Raw genomic sequence first — 21,853 nt, 5'->3', positions numbered from 1 at the left:
CAGGGTTGGGATCTGTGGAAAAAGAGATTCATAGATAAGTCTTTTTCAGGCTAAAAGTGCATGTTTTAATATTTTCAAAATTTACAAATCAGTATCTCTCAGAAGCTACAGAAAGTTGGAAGGAACAAACTCCTTTGAAAGTAACAATATACACAGACCTGCATCTTTCAAAAAGAAATGTGCACTGATTCCCCACTGTTGAACGCCGCTGCCAGAACAGGAGTAATTTGGTATGTACACCTCCAGGTCCTGTCACTGACACAGAACCAGAAAACAAGCTGTGGTCTACTCCTCTCCAACTTGGGTGAGTCAGCAGGCCACCATGTAATGTTGCTCTTAAGTGATACATTTTAGGCATTAATTTCCAAAGCAGATATGAGAATACCAATTTGTTAGATTCCTATCTATACCACTTCTGTTTACAAGCAAAGTATCACTTTGTCTGGGCTCAGTTCATCATCAGTGTCTGGGATTGTGGGCAAAAGAGCAGATCGAGTTAAACCCCAAAACTTTTGAGGTGACATGTCTTTTTTGGTGGCTGTGAATTTCCATCCGATGTGACTTGCACATATCTTACACTGGGCGATGGTCCATGCATACCTATAAGATGAAGAATAAATATTAGCCAAACTACACCCAAAGTTCATTATCTGAAAGGAAGAACAGACGCTTTAGAGCAACACTGCGAGAGTTATGCACAAACACCAAGGTGGCCCTCAAGTCAGCTCCATAGACACTTCACCTGGCTGGTGTAATGTGGGACCTGACTCCATGTTCATACCGTCTGTTTTCTTCTATTAGAAACAAAAATCACTACCACAAAACGCTCTTTGTACTGCAGTCAACTTAGAAAACAACCATTACCTGCAGGACCGCCCACTGTGTGCTGGACTAATCACAAGAACCACTACTAACCTCATTCATAGAGGGCAGGTATTCGGCATTTGAAATCAAGGGAATGTTTGTGGTAATGTGTTACCTTTTTTGTCCTTCATTTTCTCTCCAGGAGTAAAGTCCCACATTTCAATACAATTACTGTCACACCTATTTTCACACCTTGCTTAGAACCCTACAGTTTTTTGCCCATTTCGAGGCAAGCAAAAGGAGCAACTACATTACCCAGGAAACCAGCTGTGCTCTGTTGAAGGCCGGCCTATCAGGTTCAAGTTGGAAGCTTTATACACGGTCAGCGTCTCATGCACATATCCATGAGGATTCACATATGCTGCCATGGGCCCACATAAGGATAAACTAAAGGCAGAGAAGAAAAGAAAAACACTTCCTGTGAAAAAACAGGGCTGTGTACATCCCAGTGATGACCCAAAGACAACAAGTACTTCAAATTCTGCTGACAGTATATGTGCTCACCCTCAGGCAGCTGATTTAACAGAATTACTCTCAAACACCTATCATAGCAAAGCCACATTTTCACAGTGTACCTTGGGCCCACAGGACAGTCTTCTAACACCTGATTCGTCCCTGAATACCACTGTATCACTCACGTCATCCTCTGACAGGTACCCTCCAAACACCTTTTAATGGGTACATTTTCAAAAAAAGGGAGGGTAACAATTGCAACTGTTTGACTTTACCATGCTGCTGCTAAACTTTCACCAAAAGCATTTCATTATGGAGGGTAATTCTGGAACAGTGATGGGGAAACAGTTGTGAATGCATACAATAAAAATGTAATAAAGACCATACCTGAATATTTCATTTTTGGTTGTGATCTCTGTTTCTTGACATTGTTTACAGCAAAGGGAAGTACACTGGAAAGTACAGAAAAAATGCTCAGTGGAATAATTTTGCATTCATTCTAATGCAATTACAAGAAAGCTGGCAGGACAAAAAAGGTAGCACATTGCCTCAAATGTTGCCTTGATTTCACCAGGTTGTACAATTCATATTTGAAAGATGCAGAATACCTGCCCTCTATGAAAGCACTGTCCCACCTCTGAAGTGCCTGACTTAGTGACCTGAAAATACAAGGCCTCCCACAGCATTTTGGAATAAGAATGTTCAACATTCATTTTAAATGGGAACCCTAACAGGCTTTGCCAAGAGGCAGTGTCCCTGCACAGCACAGCCACCCTCCTGGTCCTCCACCTGCGCGTTCAGGGGAGTCTCAGTTCACTGGACTCACTTTGTTCATGATGTCCAATTCACAGCGAAGCCGCTGGACGGCACTGCCGATTTTAAGGAGCTGAATTCTTAATACATCATCAATAGGAAGACACGCGGCCACTCTGTAAGAAAAATCTGCAAGACATGAAAGGATTTAAACTGATGAATCAGATGATGTCCTTTGAAATGACCCTTTCCCTAACAGGATTCCCCAGGACAGGTTAACATAATTACAAACAATTCTAAAATACAGCATCTACTATGTAATGTCTACACACTACCAAAATAATCTGATAAACAGGTCATTGTGCATGTTACAAATGGCATGTCGTGGGACAGGGGTAGTTCTATGCCAGGAACGTGTTCTCTCAGGAGAACTGCTTAACTACACTATGGATTTTCTATGCAAAATTTTGCCTACAGTAATGGTTTCACAGAATGAGAGAATTGAGTTGCAATTACTTTAAAAATGTTTTTTTTAGTTACTCCAAGCAAAGAAAATGTGTATGCTTTTTGGACTTAAATTGGTTACAAAAACAAAACATCGATTCTTTCAGGGCAGAAGGCCTGACCTTCTTTGAGCAACACATCACAGACCATGAAAAGAAATTAACTTTTCATACCTATTGGATTTGAAGGAAGAGAATCATCTTTTAGATTTTCATCCCACTCGTGTAGCTGTTTCTTAATTCTATCCATCAAGGTTTCCTGGTTTAAAATAAAAGTTGCCATAATGAAGTTCACAGGCTTACTAACATGTACTGTCATCAACTCTTTGCAGCACTGTGGAGAGACCTCAGACCCTCCGCACCATCGTTTTGTACACTTTCATGTACCTGGGGGTGCACGTGTGCTGCCCCTTCTTGTGAAGCCTTTTCCAACTCACTACAGTTGGAAGTTCTGTGGCCCCTAACTGACACCTACAAGAGAGCTTACTGCATGCACCAAAAACACCCTTGTACCCCTCCCCCACACCCCATCCACAATGGTACCAAAGCAGCAGAAGGAAACTGCAACTTGCTCTATTGGTGTCATAAACCCTTCTCCCAAGACTTGAGGCTTGTGGTCAAACCTATTTGTTAAGAGGAATGACTGGGATGCATTCATCCTCTAAAACCTGTTACTAACACCACATTCACAGTTCAGAAAAATACTTGGCCCCAAATCCCTGGGTAAGCGATAGAAACTGGGCTTTAAAACCATCCAAGATTCTGCACACTGTTCACTCATCTGCCTCTTCCAGAGTTTTATAAAACGTGGCGATGCCCAGTATGAGACCTCAGGGAGTGCCAGGCCCTGTGCACATGTCAAGCAGCAGGCTAGTGGTCGGGAGGGGAGGGTAACACACTCATTTAGAGAAAAGACCAAAACATGGTAATAAAACACTGCAGTTTTCTACATGGGAACGCCGCCCAACCCGAGAGAACCCCAGATTGTTTAATAAACCCTAAGGGTTTCAGTATAGCCTGCCCTCATTAAGTGGGAGAGACCACCCTGGGTTTGACTTCAGATGTCCTCTGTACTTTAGTTCTGAAACAGCACAAGCATTCTCATTTTGCTTTAATGACCCTCGTGACACTGCTTGCCACAGTGGCCAGTTTCACAGGAGTTACTTACAGCATCATACAGAGAATACAGCCAGCGGGGCCACGAAGTCAGATTTGCACAATGAAACTTTCTCTGAAAACAGAAAAAAGTCACTTAATAAAACCCCTAAAAAATAAAGACTCCTATAATGAAAAATTAACAAAGAATTCTGGCTTAAAATATTGTCTTAATGTTGAGAAGATTTTCTTGACAATCGTGTCTGATGATGTTCTGGCCTGACCTCATACCTTCATGTCCTCCAGGTCTGACCACAGCCAGGACCCTCACTCCTACCGCAGAAACCCCTGTCCCTCTTTCTGACCAGGAGAATTCCCAGTAAAAGCCTCCCTGGTGCTGTGTCCTTGCTGTGCGCACCTCGGGGAGGTGCTCAGTGCCTGTGCTCCTGGCCACAGGCATGTGTGCGTGTCACCTTGCTGCACACCGGGCGACTCTCCCACGACAGCACTGCAGCACTAGTGGTACACAGGGTGTGCATGGAGGAGGCCTGCAGGGGGACAGGGGGCGGGACCACGAGGGCCAGGACAGGTTCGGCTGCTGCCGGCCTGGCCTGCGCTTCACACGGGTTCACCGACTGCTCCTTTCCACTGGACCCACTCGGGAACCTTGAAGACCTTTGACTTTTCTGGTGACACTGAGCTCGGGACACACTGGGTAGGTACGCAGGGCATTTTCTCTATACCCTTAACCTTCGAGCCATCCTATAGACAGATTTTTCCCTAAGCATTCCATCGTCGAGCCTAGCAGACCCCTGGCTGAGGTCCGCAGCGTTAGCGCCACCAGCACCGTGGCTATGGAGACGCACGCGGGGTGCTGGGCCGCAGCCAGCTTCTGCTCCTCCGTCCCAACCCGAGGGACCTTGTCAAGCCCGGCCATCGCTGAGTGCAAAGTTAAGGTGTGGCAGCAGCCTGCCCGTTTTAACACTGGGGAGGACCAAGTGGCAAGAGGGCCTCTAAGGGCCAGGAGGCGCGGCCTGCATCACCGCCCGCTGCCCCCCCAACCCCTTGCAGGACCCGACTGGAACCGCTCAACACGCAATTCCCGCTGTCTGTGTAGACACTCCCCTCCCGGGGCCTCTGCCCAGCCGCCCACTCTGGGCCACAAGAGCTACGCTGCAAGATGGCAGTCCCCCTCCAGCACACCGAGTGGGGACACCCATGCACCGCTGCGGCCGGCTGCCTGCAATCCCCGTGGGCACAGGACCCACAGGGAAGGACACCTGTTCCCCTGCTCCAGAACCTCCCTCCTCTGCAATGCACGCCAGCCCCCAGGGATGAATCCAGCCCAACGCCAGTGACTGAGACTTACACCTCAAACATCAGACCAACCACAGGATTCAGAAAGAAAAGTACATGTTCCACAGGACACCAAAGTATGGCTACCAAAAGGACGTCCCGCAGCAGCCCTGTCACTGACAACACACCCCATAGTGTGACTTCAAGAAAACACAGGGAGGCCTCCCAGGAGAGAGGACAGTGGGCACTGCCAGAAAAGCAACCAGGGCTGGACCAGCCTCGACGGGCAGTGAGGCCCTGCTTCCATCCTCAGCGCCACTAGAAATAAATAAATGGCGGAACTGTGTCCAGCTACGACTAGAAAATAAATATTAAAACAAACAAACAAAACAAGAAGGCACAGGGAGCCCATGGGTATGAAAGGGGCTCACATCTGTCTCTGTATAACATGTACGTTCACCACGACATACACCTCAATACACAGCAGCCCCAAGAAACGGGGAAAGAGACACAGAGGACACCCCAGAGAACCAAAAATAAGGGAACAGGTCACCAAACACAGATCCTGGTCCTGCATCCACCAGACCAAGTGAGTCAGCGCGACGGGGGAGGTGCTGCTCCGGGACACTAAAAGCACCGGGAGTGTTGACCTCAACACCCTGTGCCACACCACCACATGCAGGCTGGGTGGCTCCTGGCCTGTGCCCACCCAACCACCTTACCCTAGCTGTGCTGCAAACCCACACTCGGAGAGACAAAGACGCTGCTCTGTTCCACGACACTTGAGATGGCCCTAAGGACAGCGTTCACCTGGGAGATGATCCTCAAGGAGTAGGATGCTCCCTGTCAGGTATCTTACAACCGTGCTCTGGCAGAGGGTCACTGTGAAATGCCATGTGCTACTACCAAAGCCAATGGGGTCTTCAGTGAAGGAAAGGCCTGCTTGGTTTAGTCCTCAGGCTGCCCAGAGATGGACCCAAGACCTCCTCACGCACTTAGGCAGTGGCTTAAACCTGAGGATCCAAAACAGGAGGCCTCTCCTCTAAGCTCTCCTGGACTTGAATTACTGGAACCACTCAACAACAAGAGAAAAACAAGAGGACCACCAACAATGGCAAGGGACCAAATACTCTACAGTAGTGATGGCAACCGTCAACACTGTGGCCAGAAGCTCCTGGGCCCTAAGAACACCACATGGCTACAGGGAGCATCATCTCCGTTGTCAAGGAAAGAGGCACCAAAGGACGCAGCACCTTACCCAAGGTCGTTCAGCTAGTACATGGGGAGTAGCCAGGATTTGCACACAGCACACCTACCTGTCACTCACGGGACACAAGTTAAACCTAAGACAAGCACCAGGCATCACACTTATGCATCTAAGATATGCTGCTCTTTACCACTGACTACAGCCAGCCACAAGTAAGCTACATAAAACCCATTGTCTAACTTCCTTCTTTTTACAGTAAGAAAGTCCTCTAAAGTTCTGTATCTTGATTTCACCAACAGATTCTAAAAGCTCTCAATCAACTAAATATGCCTCACATAACTTAATAACTAAATATGCAAACAGAAGATAATGACAGCAGAAAGGATCAGCTACCATTCACACAGCAATGGCCAAAACTCAGGGAGGTGTCTTTGATGGCCTTAAACTTCTGAGACCTACCCACGTATCTGGCCCCAAGAAGAGGCGCTTCCATCTTACATCTGAGTGACACTTCATAGCCCTTCTTCAAGAAAGCCACCTCCATTGTATATTTTGCAAAAGAGTTCAAGAAAATGTTAATACTAATCCAAAATTTTAGACACTTTAAAGTGACCCTAATGGATTCTCTGGTGAAGTAACCTTCCCCTGGCAGTGGGCCTCACCACCGAGAGCAAGCACGAGCAAGTTATCACCTGGAGACCCTCCACAACACTTCCACTTGTAAGCCTCACGGCTATGGCTTCAGCTTTCCCTCCCAACCATACAGACTGTTCAAAAACTGAAACTCCAACCCACTGGGTCTTCAGGGTACAATGACAACAAAAGGACAAATGTCCACACAGAAAATCCTGACCACAGCACATGAGCGACCAAAGGTGCTCATTTATTTTTTTTCAGAAGCTATCACCATCAGCAACATACTAAATATAATTTATCCAAATAAAAAACTACCAGCTTTTCTTCTTTCATTTACTAAATTCCTACTTGGAAATGAAACTGGAGGCTTATTACCCCTGAGACTTATGACGATGGCAGGTACAGAGATGCATGTGCACGCAGGTTAGGTGCCCGCGGAGGAAGTGGCTGGTCTGTTTCAAGAAGCCCCTCACCTGACACGGCACAAAATGCGTGATGAAGAGCAGTGCCGCACGCACCGTCACATGTCAGCAGATGTGAAGACACAGCGGTCACTCGCCGACAGACCAACAGGGAATGAAATCTATCAGTGGGAGAGATAAGAGCCTTTCAGATGACTGTAATGGGATAGAGTGAGCTACATGGGAAAACACAGTTCCCACCAGGAGGAACCACACAGGGCGGCGAGCTTCACACAGAATCAGTGCTCAGCACAGGAAACCACAGGGTGCCCCTCTGCACAGAAGGGTCGTTTTTAGTTTGGATTCATAACAGGCACTCTGAACATTCTACTCCACCAATAAATAACAGAGCACACCCAAAACAAAGTCAAGACAAATGGCAAACAAGAAAATGTCTGGAACTCATTAATTATAGGGATTATGAAGATTAAGGTACACTGAAACTGTCAAAACTATAAATACAACTACCCTCAACCTGCTAATTCCACTCCTCAACACTGACCAGACATTTGCATCTATAAAAGGACATGGGTACAAGTAACCACCTGCAGATGTCATCAACAGGGGAGGGGTTACCTAAGTTACAGTGTTGCCATACAACAGCCTCCTGGGCAGCCTTAAAGAGAAAACTGGTGCTCTACAGACTGATATGAAAGCATCTCCTATAAGATACCCTAAGTAGCAAGAGGCTTCAGAGCGGTACACCCTTTCACACAAAATAGGGGGCAGAGAAATACCTGTATCCATCTTCCTCCACTCTAGGAAACTGAAAATCTGACCTCACATCTGCAAGCACTATTCTGAATCAGTGCCCGTTTTCTCCTGCTCCCCACGACGCACAGGAGCAACACGGCCTACACATCCAGCCTCTCTCACTCCTCAATACCCACTGTTTCCACAGTTGAGCTCTCTGTATGTTTCACACTCAGCTTTTTTGCAGTTGGTGTGTCAAACCTTTCTAAGGGAACAAGCAGATGGTCCAGGCGAGCAGAAAGTACACTTAAAAACAGTTAGGTGGTGTTCCAAGTGGGTTCAAGAGTCCTCATTTAAATGTGGATTTTCCCTGGAGTAAACCTAGTGAGTGAAGAAAGCACTGCCCGGGAAGAGGAAGAGTTTCCAGCTCCCATGGCAGGATGAAGGCCTCCAGGTGGAAGCAGGTGGGAGACCAACTCCACATCTTTAGATCCACACGTGGGCTCTTCCTGTAAACGCTCCCTTGTTGGAAAGGAAGAGGACATAGAATACTTGGAAAAGGTTCAATAATTACCCTTCCCACCATTTGCGATACTCAGTTTTCAATGGCAAATGTTAATGGGAAGTGCAGACATCCTGAGCTCAACTGGACAGGAAGACCACAGCCCTGGTCCTGCCCCATCTTGTCTGACTGAACGAATAAAGCGACCTGGTCCGGTTAGCATCATGTAAGCCTCCTGAGATCCTGAGCACCTTAAGTGTCCCCTGAAGACTCTCCAGTGCAATGCCTGACATCACATTGGGATCTTGACATAACTTGGGGCGAGAGAGAGGTCTACATCTGTCCTAAGACAGCTCAATCACATAATCTGGTCCCTGGTGAGCTAGTGCCCAGCTAAAAGTGCAGCAAGCAGAGCACTTCCGGCCCCACTACGGTACCTGCACACCTTTTTCCTGTGCCTCTCTGATGTACCTGGAATGGCTCCCAGAGGTCTCTCTCAAGTAAACTGCTCTGTAGGTCCCGGTGTCCAAAAGACAGCAGCCAACTCTTCACCCCGTCATCCAGATCCCAAATTTCAGAATCTGAGACATTCTCAGTTTAACAAGGGAAGCCCTTCAAAAATCCAAAAGCCACACAGGATGAATACCCTCCTAAAACTCCCACGCCCCCCGTTTAGCCCCCGGCAATGCCACACAAAAGCCAGCCACGGCTGACGCCTGAGAATCCAGACTGACTGACGGAAGGCGGAACGTGACAGGGAGTCAGCTCATCTTCTCCCAAACCAGGATGTGCTTCCTGGCTTTCCTTGCACTCCTTCAGCCATGAGGATCCAGCTGCAGAGGGCAAATTCTGATTTCACTGTGAAGGTGCTGAGGTGCTTCCACCACAGAATGGGAAGATTTTAATCAGTAATTAGCCCCCAAATTAAACTTTAAAATGCCATCGCATTTGCTTAACTGAAATTCAGGTTTAGGATCAAAAGATCCTGCAGGCAACATGAAAAATTCGTTGTACACACCTTCCAAGTGTTGACTCTAATTGCTTTCACCTTATGACTGGAACAAAACGAGAGAATTTATGGCTTTTAAATGTTTAAGAGCTTTTAAAAACCCATACCTATACACTGAGAAAATACCCACTGATCGCAGTAAACAGCTTTGCAAATACTGAAGTGACAAGCAGGCAGCGTCTCGATGCCACTGCTTTGCCACCACAGGATGACTTCATTAGGAAACTGGCACCAAGCACGCCATGACCCTTCAGGGGACTAAACTCATTCCAAAGCCACGCCTCAGAGCCCACATGCTGCAGAGCTGCCTCCCACATGTCTCTGTCAACACTTAGGGCTGCAGGTAAAGCTGCTGTGAGCACGGTTTTCTGTGGCTCCACTGTCCACAGAAATAGGGTCAGAGTCCACTTCCAGAATCCATATCAGATCTGGATAAGGAAACACCACGCAGCTACACAAAACCCACAACACACTGATGTTGTTAGACCTTCAAAAGTCTCCTTTTGTGGTTGTTTGACCATCTTTCAGGAGTCTAATTAGACCTTTTTATTAAAATCTCCTTGTAAAATCTCATTGAAACACCTCATAGCATGTGTGACCAACCGACTGAACATACAGAATAATGAGCCCCAGGAGTCTAAGCCAGCCAGGCAGGGACAAGCCCCGTCCACATCCAACACTCTGGGAACACTGGAGGAGCTCTACCAAAAGAACACTGAGAGTCATCGGCACCACGCAGAACGTGGACCTCTGCATTCAGAAACTAGTAAACTCGTCCTTGAGGCGGAGCTCCGACAGTGACCACTCGACACTTCAAGCTATCTACCTCACTTCCTAAGAGCAAGAGTGATCCACCAAAAGTGCACAGAAGAGCTAACGCCCCAGCCACAATATCTGGAGAGCGGTGATTGAGAACCCCGTGAGGCCCACAGGGTGTCCCAAAACAGTGTGCTCCACCACGACTCTGTGCTACCCCAGAGGAGCCCTCTCCCTTCCTTAGGTACACGTCCTTACCACTGAAGAGCCAGACATGTGACCTGAAGTGTAAGTAGAGATTCTATCTGCTCGTTTCTACACGAGTGACGAGCAGTCACGCATACCTCACCAACCCTGTGACAACTTGCTGCTTTGCCAGACTATTCTTTCACTACAGCCACCTGTGAGATCTTTAAAAGTGCCAGCTACGATCAACTACAGGCAGACCACAGCCACAGAAGGTGTCTGGGGAACCGCCCGAGTCTTTGGTGATTCTTTCTTACAATGGAGAAAAAAGCAACCTGTCTTAATTGGTTGAAGATGCATAAAAAAAAAGCAGTATCTCACCTTCTGGTATTTCTGCCACCATTTACATGAATACTGGTCTTCCCATGAGACAGGTTTTGAAGGAAATATCTGGCACTTATTGAGGGATTCTAACTGAACTGCAGACATGGTTGAAGGCAACACACATTCAGGAAGAATTTGCACTTTAGCTTGCTGGATTCTAAAATAAAGAGAACCAAGCACGGTGTTCATTTTCAAGATAGACTAACTCAAACTGTAAGTTTCTAAACATCAAGGAAATTTTAAATACTAACATTTTCCAAATGTTTTTAAAACATATTCACTAAATAAATGCTGATGTTAAGATATAAGACATTTTCAGAAAATAACTTCATTTCATAAATCATAGAACAGTTCATGCTACAGATAATCTAAGGTATGAATTTTCAATCTCCCCATGGAACAGAAAGGAATGTCTTCATGAGTCACATAAATTATATTTTACGTCCGCCTACTCCTACCACGACTGCTCATCTTGATACTTGTAACCAAACTTCTTAGTCAGTTTAGACATCCCAACCCTCCCATGTCCCCCACAACCCGTGCCGCCTAAGTGGGGCCTTTCTCCTGTGTCATCCTGAGAAGCAGGTTCAGAAAGAAAGAAAATCACAAGCCCATTTACAGGGACGCTTCAGCTGAGACTAGAGAACTACATGGCCTCCACGTCCACGTGCAGCCCTCTTCTCCTCCTCATGACCTTAGGGGAACATGCACTCGACTGCCTTTAAACTGAAGAATCACCGAGGCTTTCTTGATAGAGCCTTCATTCTCTAAATGCTACTCCACAGCATCAGACTTTCAAACACCTGTCACCCATTAATGGAAACGGAGAGGCTGTCCCTGTGATCGACCCTCCTGGGAGGCAGCTTTAGAAATGAGGTCCATGCTACGACAGACATGCAAAGGCTGGAAGAAAACACTTTGGGATGATGAAATCAAACACACTGGAAGCCCCTGCTTCTAAGACTCTCATATGAACTATGGCGTTCATAACATCCACTGCCTTCACCCACAAAACGCTGAGAATGAAATTCTGATACTTCTACTCATTTATTATACGAAAATAGCTAAGTTATCTCAAAATATACAGGTTTAACTTAAAAATATACTCATTGTACTAACTTCATGTCCTACTTAGTTAGTATGCTCATTAAAATACAACTTTAATCTGTTAAAAACTTTGGAAAATGTTAAAAGTTTACCATTTTTACTTCCAGAACTAAGGTTCAACTGAACCCAGTCAGTGGGCTGGATCCCCGGTACCAGTGCTGGGAGGAGAGGAGGGACACAAGCAACATCTCAACTTCAGTGTGTCTACGTCGTGTGTGTGTGTGTGTGTGGGGGGGTGACTAGACACAGGGGGCCCTACCGCGGAGCCACATCCCCAGCCCTTTTTATATTTCACTTAGAGACAGGTCTTCTGAGTTGCTTAGCACCTCACTTTTGCTGAGGCTGGTTCAATTCTCCTTCCTCATCCTCCAGAGCTGCTGGGATTACAGACGTGTGCCACCACACCCAGGCCTTTTGATTTGTGAGCCAGGGAGTCCCTAACATACAAAGGCTGGCCTGAAACTTACTAGCCTCCTGCCTCAGCCTCCTGAGTTGCTGGGATGATGTGCCATGGTGTAAACTGTACACCATCCTATAGACGCTTATCAGAATCTGCTTCTTAAGGTCAAAAGTACCTGAATTGAGGTACTTCATGCAAATATTATGAAAGACTTTATGCTTTCATTCTGATAAAAGCATTCAGGCTGTGGAACTAGCTCCGATCACCTCGGAAGCCCTGGTCTGCACTGGGAGACTCAGAGCGGCCCAGACCCTCCTTGCTCTGCAGGCTGGAGGCTGCTCCACACACAGGCTGGTTCTCCCACCAGCTGAGTTGCATTTTTAGCATAAGGTAGTTGTGTTTCTTCCCAACCTGTCGATGGCAGTTGTTCTGTGGTATGGCAACATAATTTATATAAATGTTATAAAAACAAAATTTGTAAACAAAAATAAAATCACCTCCATAAATACTAAAACATGAAAAAAGATTTTTCTTCCGAATTCATTAAAGACAACTTTAATAGTAGGGAAACACCGCACTAACCTGAACGTCTTCTGTGCTCAAATGACCTCGTGACTGACCACCCTTAGAATCCCTCTTAAAAAACAGAAATATAAACTATGAAAACCAGAAGTATACACTATACACACAAACCACAAAAATGTCTGAAGCCATCTCTACTTGGCAAATCCACTTCAAAGAGAAAACCATCTCCCCATCAAAACCAAAACGACTACCTTTCTACATTTTCAATGAAAACATTTATAGTATGTGACTTTTTCCACTAAGAATCACTGCTCTCAAGTATGACAGGGAGGACATATTCTCTTGCAATTTCAACACAATATTAATCCCATTCCAAGAAACAGGAAGTTCTGATTCGTGATACCCTTCTGTGTGTTTGTTTATTGATTAAAGACAAAGGTCCATATATTCAGAAAAGATCAATCAAATAAACACTAAATTTAGCGACAGTTAGAAAGCAGTAGCATATTGTTATATATGAAACATCATTTAGGTAAAAAACAAATCAATCAGATATTCTTCCCCGTAAAAAAGAAAACTGGCCCGAGTTTCCAATGTGCTATGGAGAAATTTTGGTGTCACAGAAAAGGCACTGGTGTGGAAGTTGGGGACCTAGAACCAGCCAGGTGACACACACTACTTTTAAGGCTTTAGGCACACTGCTGAACTTCTCTAACACTTGGCTCCCTAGTTTGAAAAAAAGGAAACAGCACTACATCATCTCCATGCAAGCACTTCACCGTTTTTAGTGAAGGTGGTCACAGGAAAGCACAGTAGCAAACCCACAGAAAGCTCATCCCACACAGGCTGGTTACACTTTGGCAGACACATTTGTGTGAGAGGGCCTGACACAGGTCTCTGGAAGCACCCAAAGGGCGTGGAGGCACCCTTTCCAAACCTTTTCCAGCCCTGCCACTCTGATGGCGGTGACCCTCACCAGAACCAAATCACATTCCTCCGCCCCTTCTCAGCCTCAGCAGACTGCTGCCATCTTGTGTTCAAAAGACTTTTCCACAACCAGATATGGAAGTCAATATGCTGAGAAATGCACTTTCTCCTAATTCAATTTCCCTGAAACTTTCTGGAAAATAGTATTCAAAGATTTAAAAAAAACCAACCAATTAGGTAAGTATGTGGCTAATAAGTACTTCAAAACTGGCACTGTTAGCAAAATCTACAGCAACAAGATAACTGGTTACCACAGTGCAAAGCCCTGGGGAGATCACTCCTTCACGTCACATTTCTGATCCCCAATACAACATAATACAATATAACTAAGCCTCGGTCACCGTTCTCATGCAGCTCATCTACCCGGGGAGGCACACATGCAATCCTGTGAGGGTGGGACAAGGTGAGCACACACCAGGAACATTGAGGGAACTTCAGGAGAGAACCAAATCCCTCAGGACTCTGACCACTCCATCTCACATTCGAGTCTCAAAAGCCTGCCTGACGCATCTGCAGTGGCATAATCTTAAGCAAACAAAGAGACAAAACCACAACACCTTCCTGCATTCAGAACAAGACACGTGCAACACAAAGATCTGATGGATTTTCAACTCTGGCCACCATCACAGATGGATTCCCAGGACAAGATGGAACTGAGTAATCTGTGTTACAAAACTTCCCAGATGGCTCCTGTGTGCCACAGGACAGAAGCACTGCTCAACACACAACAGCCAATGTCAAGACTACTGTGTTGTTTTAAATGGTTCGATATTTCTTAAAAAGAGGATAATGATGGTGAACTGGATCTTTTTTAACCTTAAATGTGGAATTCCTAGATTTTTGTGACGAACTCTTACCTAGGCAGCCACTCCAAAATGAGTCCCTGCTGAATGGGTATAAACTTGGGGAATTCTAAAGTTCACAAGGTGCAGTGAAGATAAGGACTAGTGGTCGGTTATCATGTGGGTATTGTTTCCGGGTGATAAATCCCATGGGTGCTACGTGTGAATGGGGAGAGCCGCTGGGTGGAGCAGGAATGATGTACAACTTTCAAACCTAACGGGAGCTCTGACACCACCTCCTCTGTCCTGGTGAGCACACTGAGACACCATCTCTGGGTCCTAAGAGACCTTTTGTTCCCAAGAAGCCACACCCCAAATGCCACTTTCCTTTGCTCTTCTCAAACCTGGAGGGGTATGAGAATCACCCGGAAATCATTCTTAAAAAGTGCTGAAGTCTCACTTCATCCTGAACAACTCTCTGAGGATGGAAGATAAGGTTGGAACCAAGCATCTTCAGCTTTAAGAATTTTCTGGGTGATTCTGGTGGACCCCAAGTGGGAAACAACTGGGATATACTTCAGAAGGGAGAGAGAAACACTAATAAAAAGGCACAAAATGTGAAGAGTTAGTAAAATAGAAAAAAACCACTCCATTGTAAAATATTCACAAAGCTTTAAGACACGGTATTTCTTACCCATCTGACTGTGTTCTGAGTTCCAGGACTTTGAACCTTTGTCTTCCAATTGCTTTCACTTTCACTATTTCAATTCCAAAGTCTTGTTCTTCTCGATAGGCATATATCTCTGCTGTCGTTCCAAACTGTGCTTCCCTTTCCTGTATATTACTTCCAAGGAAAAGTTTTAAAGATTTTTAACATTTGGCATTTATATATGCAAAGTTAGTAAAAGTAATTCATTTGGGGAAATTATTTATAGTCATCGACTCTCACTTGCAAACCCTGTACAACTTTATTTTTAAAATCACATGGTGGAGGGTACTGAGGTTGTAGCTCAGTGGTAGAGTGCTTGCCTACCACTCAGGCACTAGGTGTGATCCTCAGCACCACATAAAAATAAATGAATAAAATATAAGATATTGTGTGCACTTACAACTAAAAAACAATTTAAAGAGTCATATGGGGGAGCATAGGAAAGCTTTGGGATAGACAATTAGAACATTTAGGAGAAAGAGTCACTGAAACAGTCAGGGACTCACACACCTCTGAACTCTCATTTCCCAGCCAAACATTCTTTCACTTTGTTAGACCTTCAAGGAAGGTATTCTGCTGCTTATTAGCAACACTGGGGCAGGGGCAGAGGTTGGGGGACGGGGCTCCTGCATTTATTCCCAGCCTCTAGGGCACATTTCCTCCATCTGCCACAGGGAACAAGAGTTCAGCTCAGTGGGCCACTGCTCTGTACTGGTGCAACTTAACAAGTTTGGGGAGAGTAAAAGAAGGAAAAAAACAAAACAAAAAAAACGCTCTTTTGGAAAACTGATCCTGTACACCAAAATGGAAAAGCCCTGTTTCTCTTTAAATAAAGACAGTTCTTGAAACTAACATTCTAGAAATGTTTTCCAGTAAATATTAATGAGCAAAAGTTTTTCAAGCATCAAAAATGTAAATTGGTTTAGATGGCAAATAACCAATATACTCTAATATTTCAAATCTCACTCAACAAAATTCTTTACTTCTCCTGGACGTGCAAAATAATTCTCTACTTTGCCTTCAACACTGACCTCGGCTGCAAGTACACAAAAGGGCACGAGTGAGGCCCGTTTCCCTAATACTTTACCTGTATGCAAGAACTGCAAAGGTTCTATCTTTCTGAATTAAATTCCGCACCATACTGACTTCTTGAGGGCGAAACAGCTGTAGAGGTAAAGTCTGCCCGGGAATCAGGATCATCATCACCTGTGGAAGCACCGGGATCACCTGACAACTGTCGTCGTCATGCAAAGTCCTGCCATGGAACTCCTCCATGTCAGCGCCCAGATACTGCTCACAACGACAAGAAGGCAAGTGTTACCACACACACACACACACAAAACACAAGCTCAACAGGCTAAAGAAAAGTCAGAGTAAACGAGATATAAACAGAGGGGAAACGTAACTATTTATGTGATAATCTTAATGGTCTCACATAAAAACCTAATTTTTAATCTATATTTACTGTTAAAACTTTCAAATCTTTTATCAAGACTCTCTCATACGTACATATTCCACAACATTTTGCAGTTTGAGCTGTTTTTCACAGGATCAAAAATAAATTTGGACATCTCTATGTCCAAATACCCCAAATGACAAGTATAAATATTACTACGTTAAATAACACCTTCATGTCACGGGACCTAGCAGACCACAAGCCCTTAATGGCTCTATTACTCCTCGCAGAATCTTACCATATGATGAAGCTGCTAACAAAAGTCAAAGTCATGGGGCTGGGGTTGGGGCTTGGTAGTAGAACACTCGCCTAGCATGTGAGAGGCGCTGATCTCAGCACCACATAAACATAAATAAATAAGATAAAGGTATTGAGTCCAACTACAACTAAAAAAAATATTTAAAAAAAAAAAAGGTCAAGGTTACATATTTATGCCATGTAAACTAGCCGTCCACATTGGGCAGGGTGAGGTGCCAGGCCAGGCCCCTTCAGGAATGCTGTCCTAGGGATGGATGTGCACTGACAGTGCCAGAGGAGTTACTGCACTACACACCGTGTGTGAGGTTGGCAGACTCGTGTCAAAATTTATGATGTTTGGTTTTTTTGCTTCTTTGCTGTCCTGGTCTTCAACTTCCATTTCAATTTCATCTTCTTCTTCACTCTCTGCTGTATAAATAGAATATGATAAGAAAAAACATTAAACCCATGAAAACTTCAAATCTATACCTTTCAAATACATCACACCCTGGGAGAAAAGGGTACTAGACGCCATAGACACCACTAACCACCACTAACTGTGAGGAGGCAGCCGGGGGCCCAGGGGCCACAGCACACTTTGCCACCAGGTATCTTCTGTTGTTGTTGCTGTTTTCTTTTTAAATCAACTTTTATTTATTTTTAATATTTTTTAGTTGTTGATGGACTTTTATTTTTATTTATTTGTATGTGGTGCTGAGAATCGAACCCAGTGCCTCAAGCATGCTAGGCAAGTGCGCTACCGCTGAGCCACCACCCCAGCCCCTTAAATCAACTTTTAAATTTTACAATAGTTTAAGAGTTAGAGAAATAGTGGAAAATGTTCCCATAAACCCCACTTCTATTTTCCTCTATAGTTAACATCTTATGTTATAGTACACGTACGTCACAACTAGGAAACCAATGTTGGTACATTAGTGCAACTAAGTAAACTCTACATTTTATTGGGATATCGTGGTTTTAACCTCAACTCCTTTTTCAGTTGCAGATTTCCCTCCAGAATACCACATTGCTATGGTCATGACTCCTCTTCAGCCTGCTCTTGGGAGGTGGGGGTAGTTTCTCAGACTTGACTTGGCTTATTTTGTACATTATTGCTCAATTAGGACTCATATGATGATTACATCAGTAATCAGTCTAAGGTTACCCACTGTGGGGAGGACGAGGAGGATGGAAATGAAGTACTGTTTTTCATCACATCAGGGATGCACACTACACACCTGACTGACAGCCCTCATGCTAGCCTTCGTCATGGCCTGCAGTACAATCCGTCAGCCCTCTCCACTGTAGAGTCGCTTTCCCCTCCTTTCACAAGGTTCCCTGAAAGCAAATCACTCCGTCCACCCTTTAGGGGTGAAGTACTATGGTCCAGGGCCTTGTTGGGAAATACCAACATAAAGTATTTTAACATGTCCTGTAGAGAATGTTTTCTCCTTTGCCAGTAATTCATTTTGACACTGTAAACACTGCACCCTCCCTCGGTAAGTTTCAGCTTCCTCGTCTGAAAAAGGACAGGCTCCAAGAAGACCACCTTGGAGAACACTGTTTCAAACTCCTAACTCTAAAGAGTTCCTATGTGACAAGTTAAAAAAAAAAAAAAAAAAAAAAGAAGAAGAAGGAGGAGGCGATGAGAAAGATAAAGATCTATTAACTAAAACTGAAAAGAGATGTCATCAAAACTTGCCAGAAGAATTCCACAGCATTGCCCCACTACACACTCCCTTCCCGGGCTCTCCCTCACTCATGAAAGTCAGATGTCTGCAGTCACCTTCGTACAAACTTTGCTTTGTAATTTAAAAGTTTAAAAAATACCACAAGCAGCATAAAACATTTTAAAGGAAATGACACAGACTGCTTCCTCCAGGCATACTTTTTAAATTATGAAAACTAAGCCAATATCCTTTAAAAGTGGATGCTACCATTGACAGAGATGAAAGTCAGAAAAAGCAACACTACCCTATGTGTACGGTATGATAGGAAGGCAGACGAAAGCCTTTCCATGTCACCTATGGGCACACTGCCTATCCTAGGAGTCCTGACCAGGATTTATTTTGCACCTTAGGGAATATTTGGAAACATCTGAAGACATCTTGGGTTGTCACAACTAGAAGAGTCCTACTGGTGACCTAGAGTAGGTGCTTGGGAATCCTACCAAGCAGAGCACACCACAAAGAATTCCTGCACCTGAAAGGTGTCAGAGACTAGGAAATGTGAGCTTGGACTATGTATAAACATGGACTGAACCTCATTTCTGACCTCACAATTCAGGCATTTTAAAATGCACCCAAGAAAATTCTAAATACTTAATTTGTAATTTCAAAGGAGTCATTTTTTTCCCTTCTGTGCAAAACATTCTTTAAACAAACTACTTCCACTGAGGTCCCTCTCACAAGACTTTTCACAATAGGGTAACTGTGGGGGGTGAGAGGAGTTCCCATTTATCCTCATGAATTAAAAGATTTAAGGCTTTAAAGTTCTGTCAAAGACAACAACATAATTGATTTGACTTGTATGAAAACAGTCAGGGCTCTGATACCGGTTGTATCTTTTCTAAGAACACAAAAGTTTTCCCAAGAGATAATAAAGAAAAATTTAAACTGATGAGAAAAATATTCTGAATCTAATTCTCTGTATTTGCAACTCTGAAAGCATGGGTTTCACTTGTCATGTGGAGAAACCGACTTTCTTACTCTACTGAAAGTTTAAAACATGAACTACTGGCTCAAATGCTGGAGTAAATACTTCTCTAAATTTGCATTTTAAGTCTTCTGACTTCTGGCATCTAAATGACCACCTAGTATTATAGAAGCTTTTCTTATAAAAGTGGCTAAGGCCCACCTCCCCCACTGGGCTGTTTATCAATGGATCTTTTCTCCAAGATAGATTTTTCCCATCTGAAATTATTCAGCTATTTCCTTAGCAATCAAAGTGGACTTACTCTTCAAAACAACTCGTATCTCAAGATTTAGGGAAATGTAGTATTTGTCAACAAATAAAACTGCAGGTAATTTAGAAAACAGCATTACTATATATATATATCTGCACCCTTTCACTTTTCCTTTTCCCCCCATAGAAAACACAGGCTGGCTGTTCAGAGCTACTGGGGTGAGCTCTGATGACTCATCTCAGGCAGGAGCACCATGTGAATGCCAACAGAACATCAATATCCTCCCTCTTTTATTCCCCATTCTCCCTGAAACTCTGGATTTGGCACATACACAGGGGGGCTGATGATGCTGGGAAAACAGCTCAGCTCTGCTGCTGCAGGTTGACACACCTTTACTTGAGCTATGATGGCTTCAGGAAAGGCCACTGACCGACCATGGTTTGTTTCACAGAAAAAGGGCTTCCTATATGGAGAGATCAATCAGTACTGAGCACAGATTCCCTTAGTTAACTACCTAAAAAAAAAAAAAACACCTGAGACTGCTTCTCAGCAACCTACAAGAAAAGCCCTTGGCCAGAGATGCAAATTCACCAACAATTTAGAACCAACCGACCTCCTAAGTCTTACCTGGTGCATCCTTAGCCCCAGCAGGTGAGCCTCCAGATGAACCTCATAAGGCTTTTCCCCAAGCCCTCTAACCCCCGAGCCATCTCCCCGTGTGAAGAACCACAATGGCATTCGTTTATCTGGCCTTCAATCAACGGTCTCTGTCAATCATCATTCTCACCACGCTCACCTAGACTGCAAAGCTCCTCAAGTACCAGACCTCATTTGGCACCTGCACAACACCTGACACCCCGCCTGTGTTACAGCGAAGGGACTCAGGAGTTTGCGGGAGGCTGACACCACTATGGCAAAGCCCATCTTGACTGCAGCAGTCTGTGAATAGTTTGTGCAACGATGCACATTTTCTGTTCTTTCTTTTTCTTTCTGAAGTCGTCGTGCAATACTCCAACACACAAACCCGAGGTCTAAATTTCCACAAAGCACACCGTTAGGACCAGAGGCAAGGGAACCCCACCGCCCCACGGATCTCAAACCGGTAGCTAAGAGACACCAGCTGTGCTCGCAGGCCAAGCCACGTTCTGGTCCTGACACTGCAGCTGGGTGACCTTGGGCGAGTCGCTCAACTCCTCGGTTCCTACAAAGAGGGACCTGAACGGTGACAAGTTCAGAAAAACGCAGCCAAGCCCGGTAGGAGCGCGGCGCGCCTCGGCTGTCACTCATTCGGGGACAGGCGCCGGGGGGGAAAGTCACCACAGCTGCCCCGCCCGGACCCCGGCGGCCCCCCGACCCCGGGGCATTTCCGCGAAGCTGAGCTGGGGGCCTGGGGGCGGCCGGGGCGCGCGCGGTCCCCGTCCCCGCGCCCGCAGCAGCCTCATCCGCAACCGCGGCGTCCGCGCCCTCAGGGAAGCGCCGGGGAGCGGGCGCCGGCCAAGGCCCACGGCTCGCAGCCCCCGGGGCGCGGCCACCGCCTTTCCCGGCCCCGTCGAGCAGCCGGCGACTCCGGGCGTCGCCTCCCACCCGCGGTTGTGCCCCGAGCCCGGGAGTTACCAGGCAGGAGCGGCAGGTGGTTGCCCATGTTGTGCGCAGCGTCCTGTGCGTCTTCCTCGTCGGCCATCTCTGTTTACCCGCAAAGCAGGTCGGGACGGGGCGGAGCCTCCGGGGGAGGTTCCGCGCCGCCGCCGCCGCCGCGCGCCGGGGCCACAGCGCCCTCTAGCGGCGCCAGCGGGAAGGGCCGCAAAGCCGGCCCGCAGTCCGGGGCGGGAAAGCTGCTCCCAGAGCTGCAGGACCAGCTGCCCTCCTCCTGGCACAGCCCTGTCCCAACGTGCACGTGGGGAAACCGAGGCTCGGTGTCCAGTCTCCACCCGATTCTTAAAGGGAAGG

At 45.7% G+C, this 21,853-nt stretch overlaps 1 protein-coding gene across 1 annotated transcript; it reads right to left on the bottom strand.

The window, feature by feature from the left end:
* Positions 1-24: 24 nt before the first annotated feature.
* On the bottom strand, positions 25-21,607 carry Crbn (cereblon). The gene is made up of 11 exons (XM_076841229.1): positions 21,521-21,607; positions 17,318-17,430; positions 16,396-16,598; positions 15,294-15,443; positions 10,796-10,955; positions 3,742-3,804; positions 2,748-2,832; positions 2,144-2,259; positions 1,705-1,769; positions 1,120-1,251; positions 25-600 (listed from the first exon to the last, which is right to left on the bottom strand). The coding sequence occupies exons 1-11, from the start codon at positions 21,585-21,587 to the stop codon at positions 420-422; spliced, it is 1,335 nt and encodes a 444-aa protein (XP_076697344.1). The 5' UTR covers positions 21,588-21,607; the 3' UTR covers positions 25-419.
* Positions 21,608-21,853: the final 246 nt, after the last annotated feature.

The sequence above is a fragment of the Callospermophilus lateralis genome, chromosome 20, assembly GCF_048772815.1.
Source record: "Callospermophilus lateralis isolate mCalLat2 chromosome 20, mCalLat2.hap1, whole genome shotgun sequence".
NCBI classification, from domain to species: domain Eukaryota; kingdom Metazoa; phylum Chordata; class Mammalia; order Rodentia; family Sciuridae; genus Callospermophilus; species Callospermophilus lateralis.
Note: the sequence above shows the minus strand (reverse complement) of the source record. Positions and strands in the feature narration are given on the sequence as shown.

Bases quoted from the DNA above. Each gene is read 5' to 3' on its own strand.
- Crbn (XM_076841229.1), bottom strand. From the start codon at position 21,587: ATGGCCGACGAGGAAGACGCACAGGACGCTGCGCACAACATGGGCAAC. The intron at 17,431-21,520 runs GTAACTCCCGGG...CTATTTATACAG, and splicing joins CCACCTGCCGCTCCTGCCTG to CAGAGAGTGAAGAAGAAGAT. The intron at 601-1,119 runs GTAATGTAGTTG...TTCATCTTATAG, and splicing joins GAGCACAGCTGGTTTCCTGG to GTATGCATGGACCATCGCCC.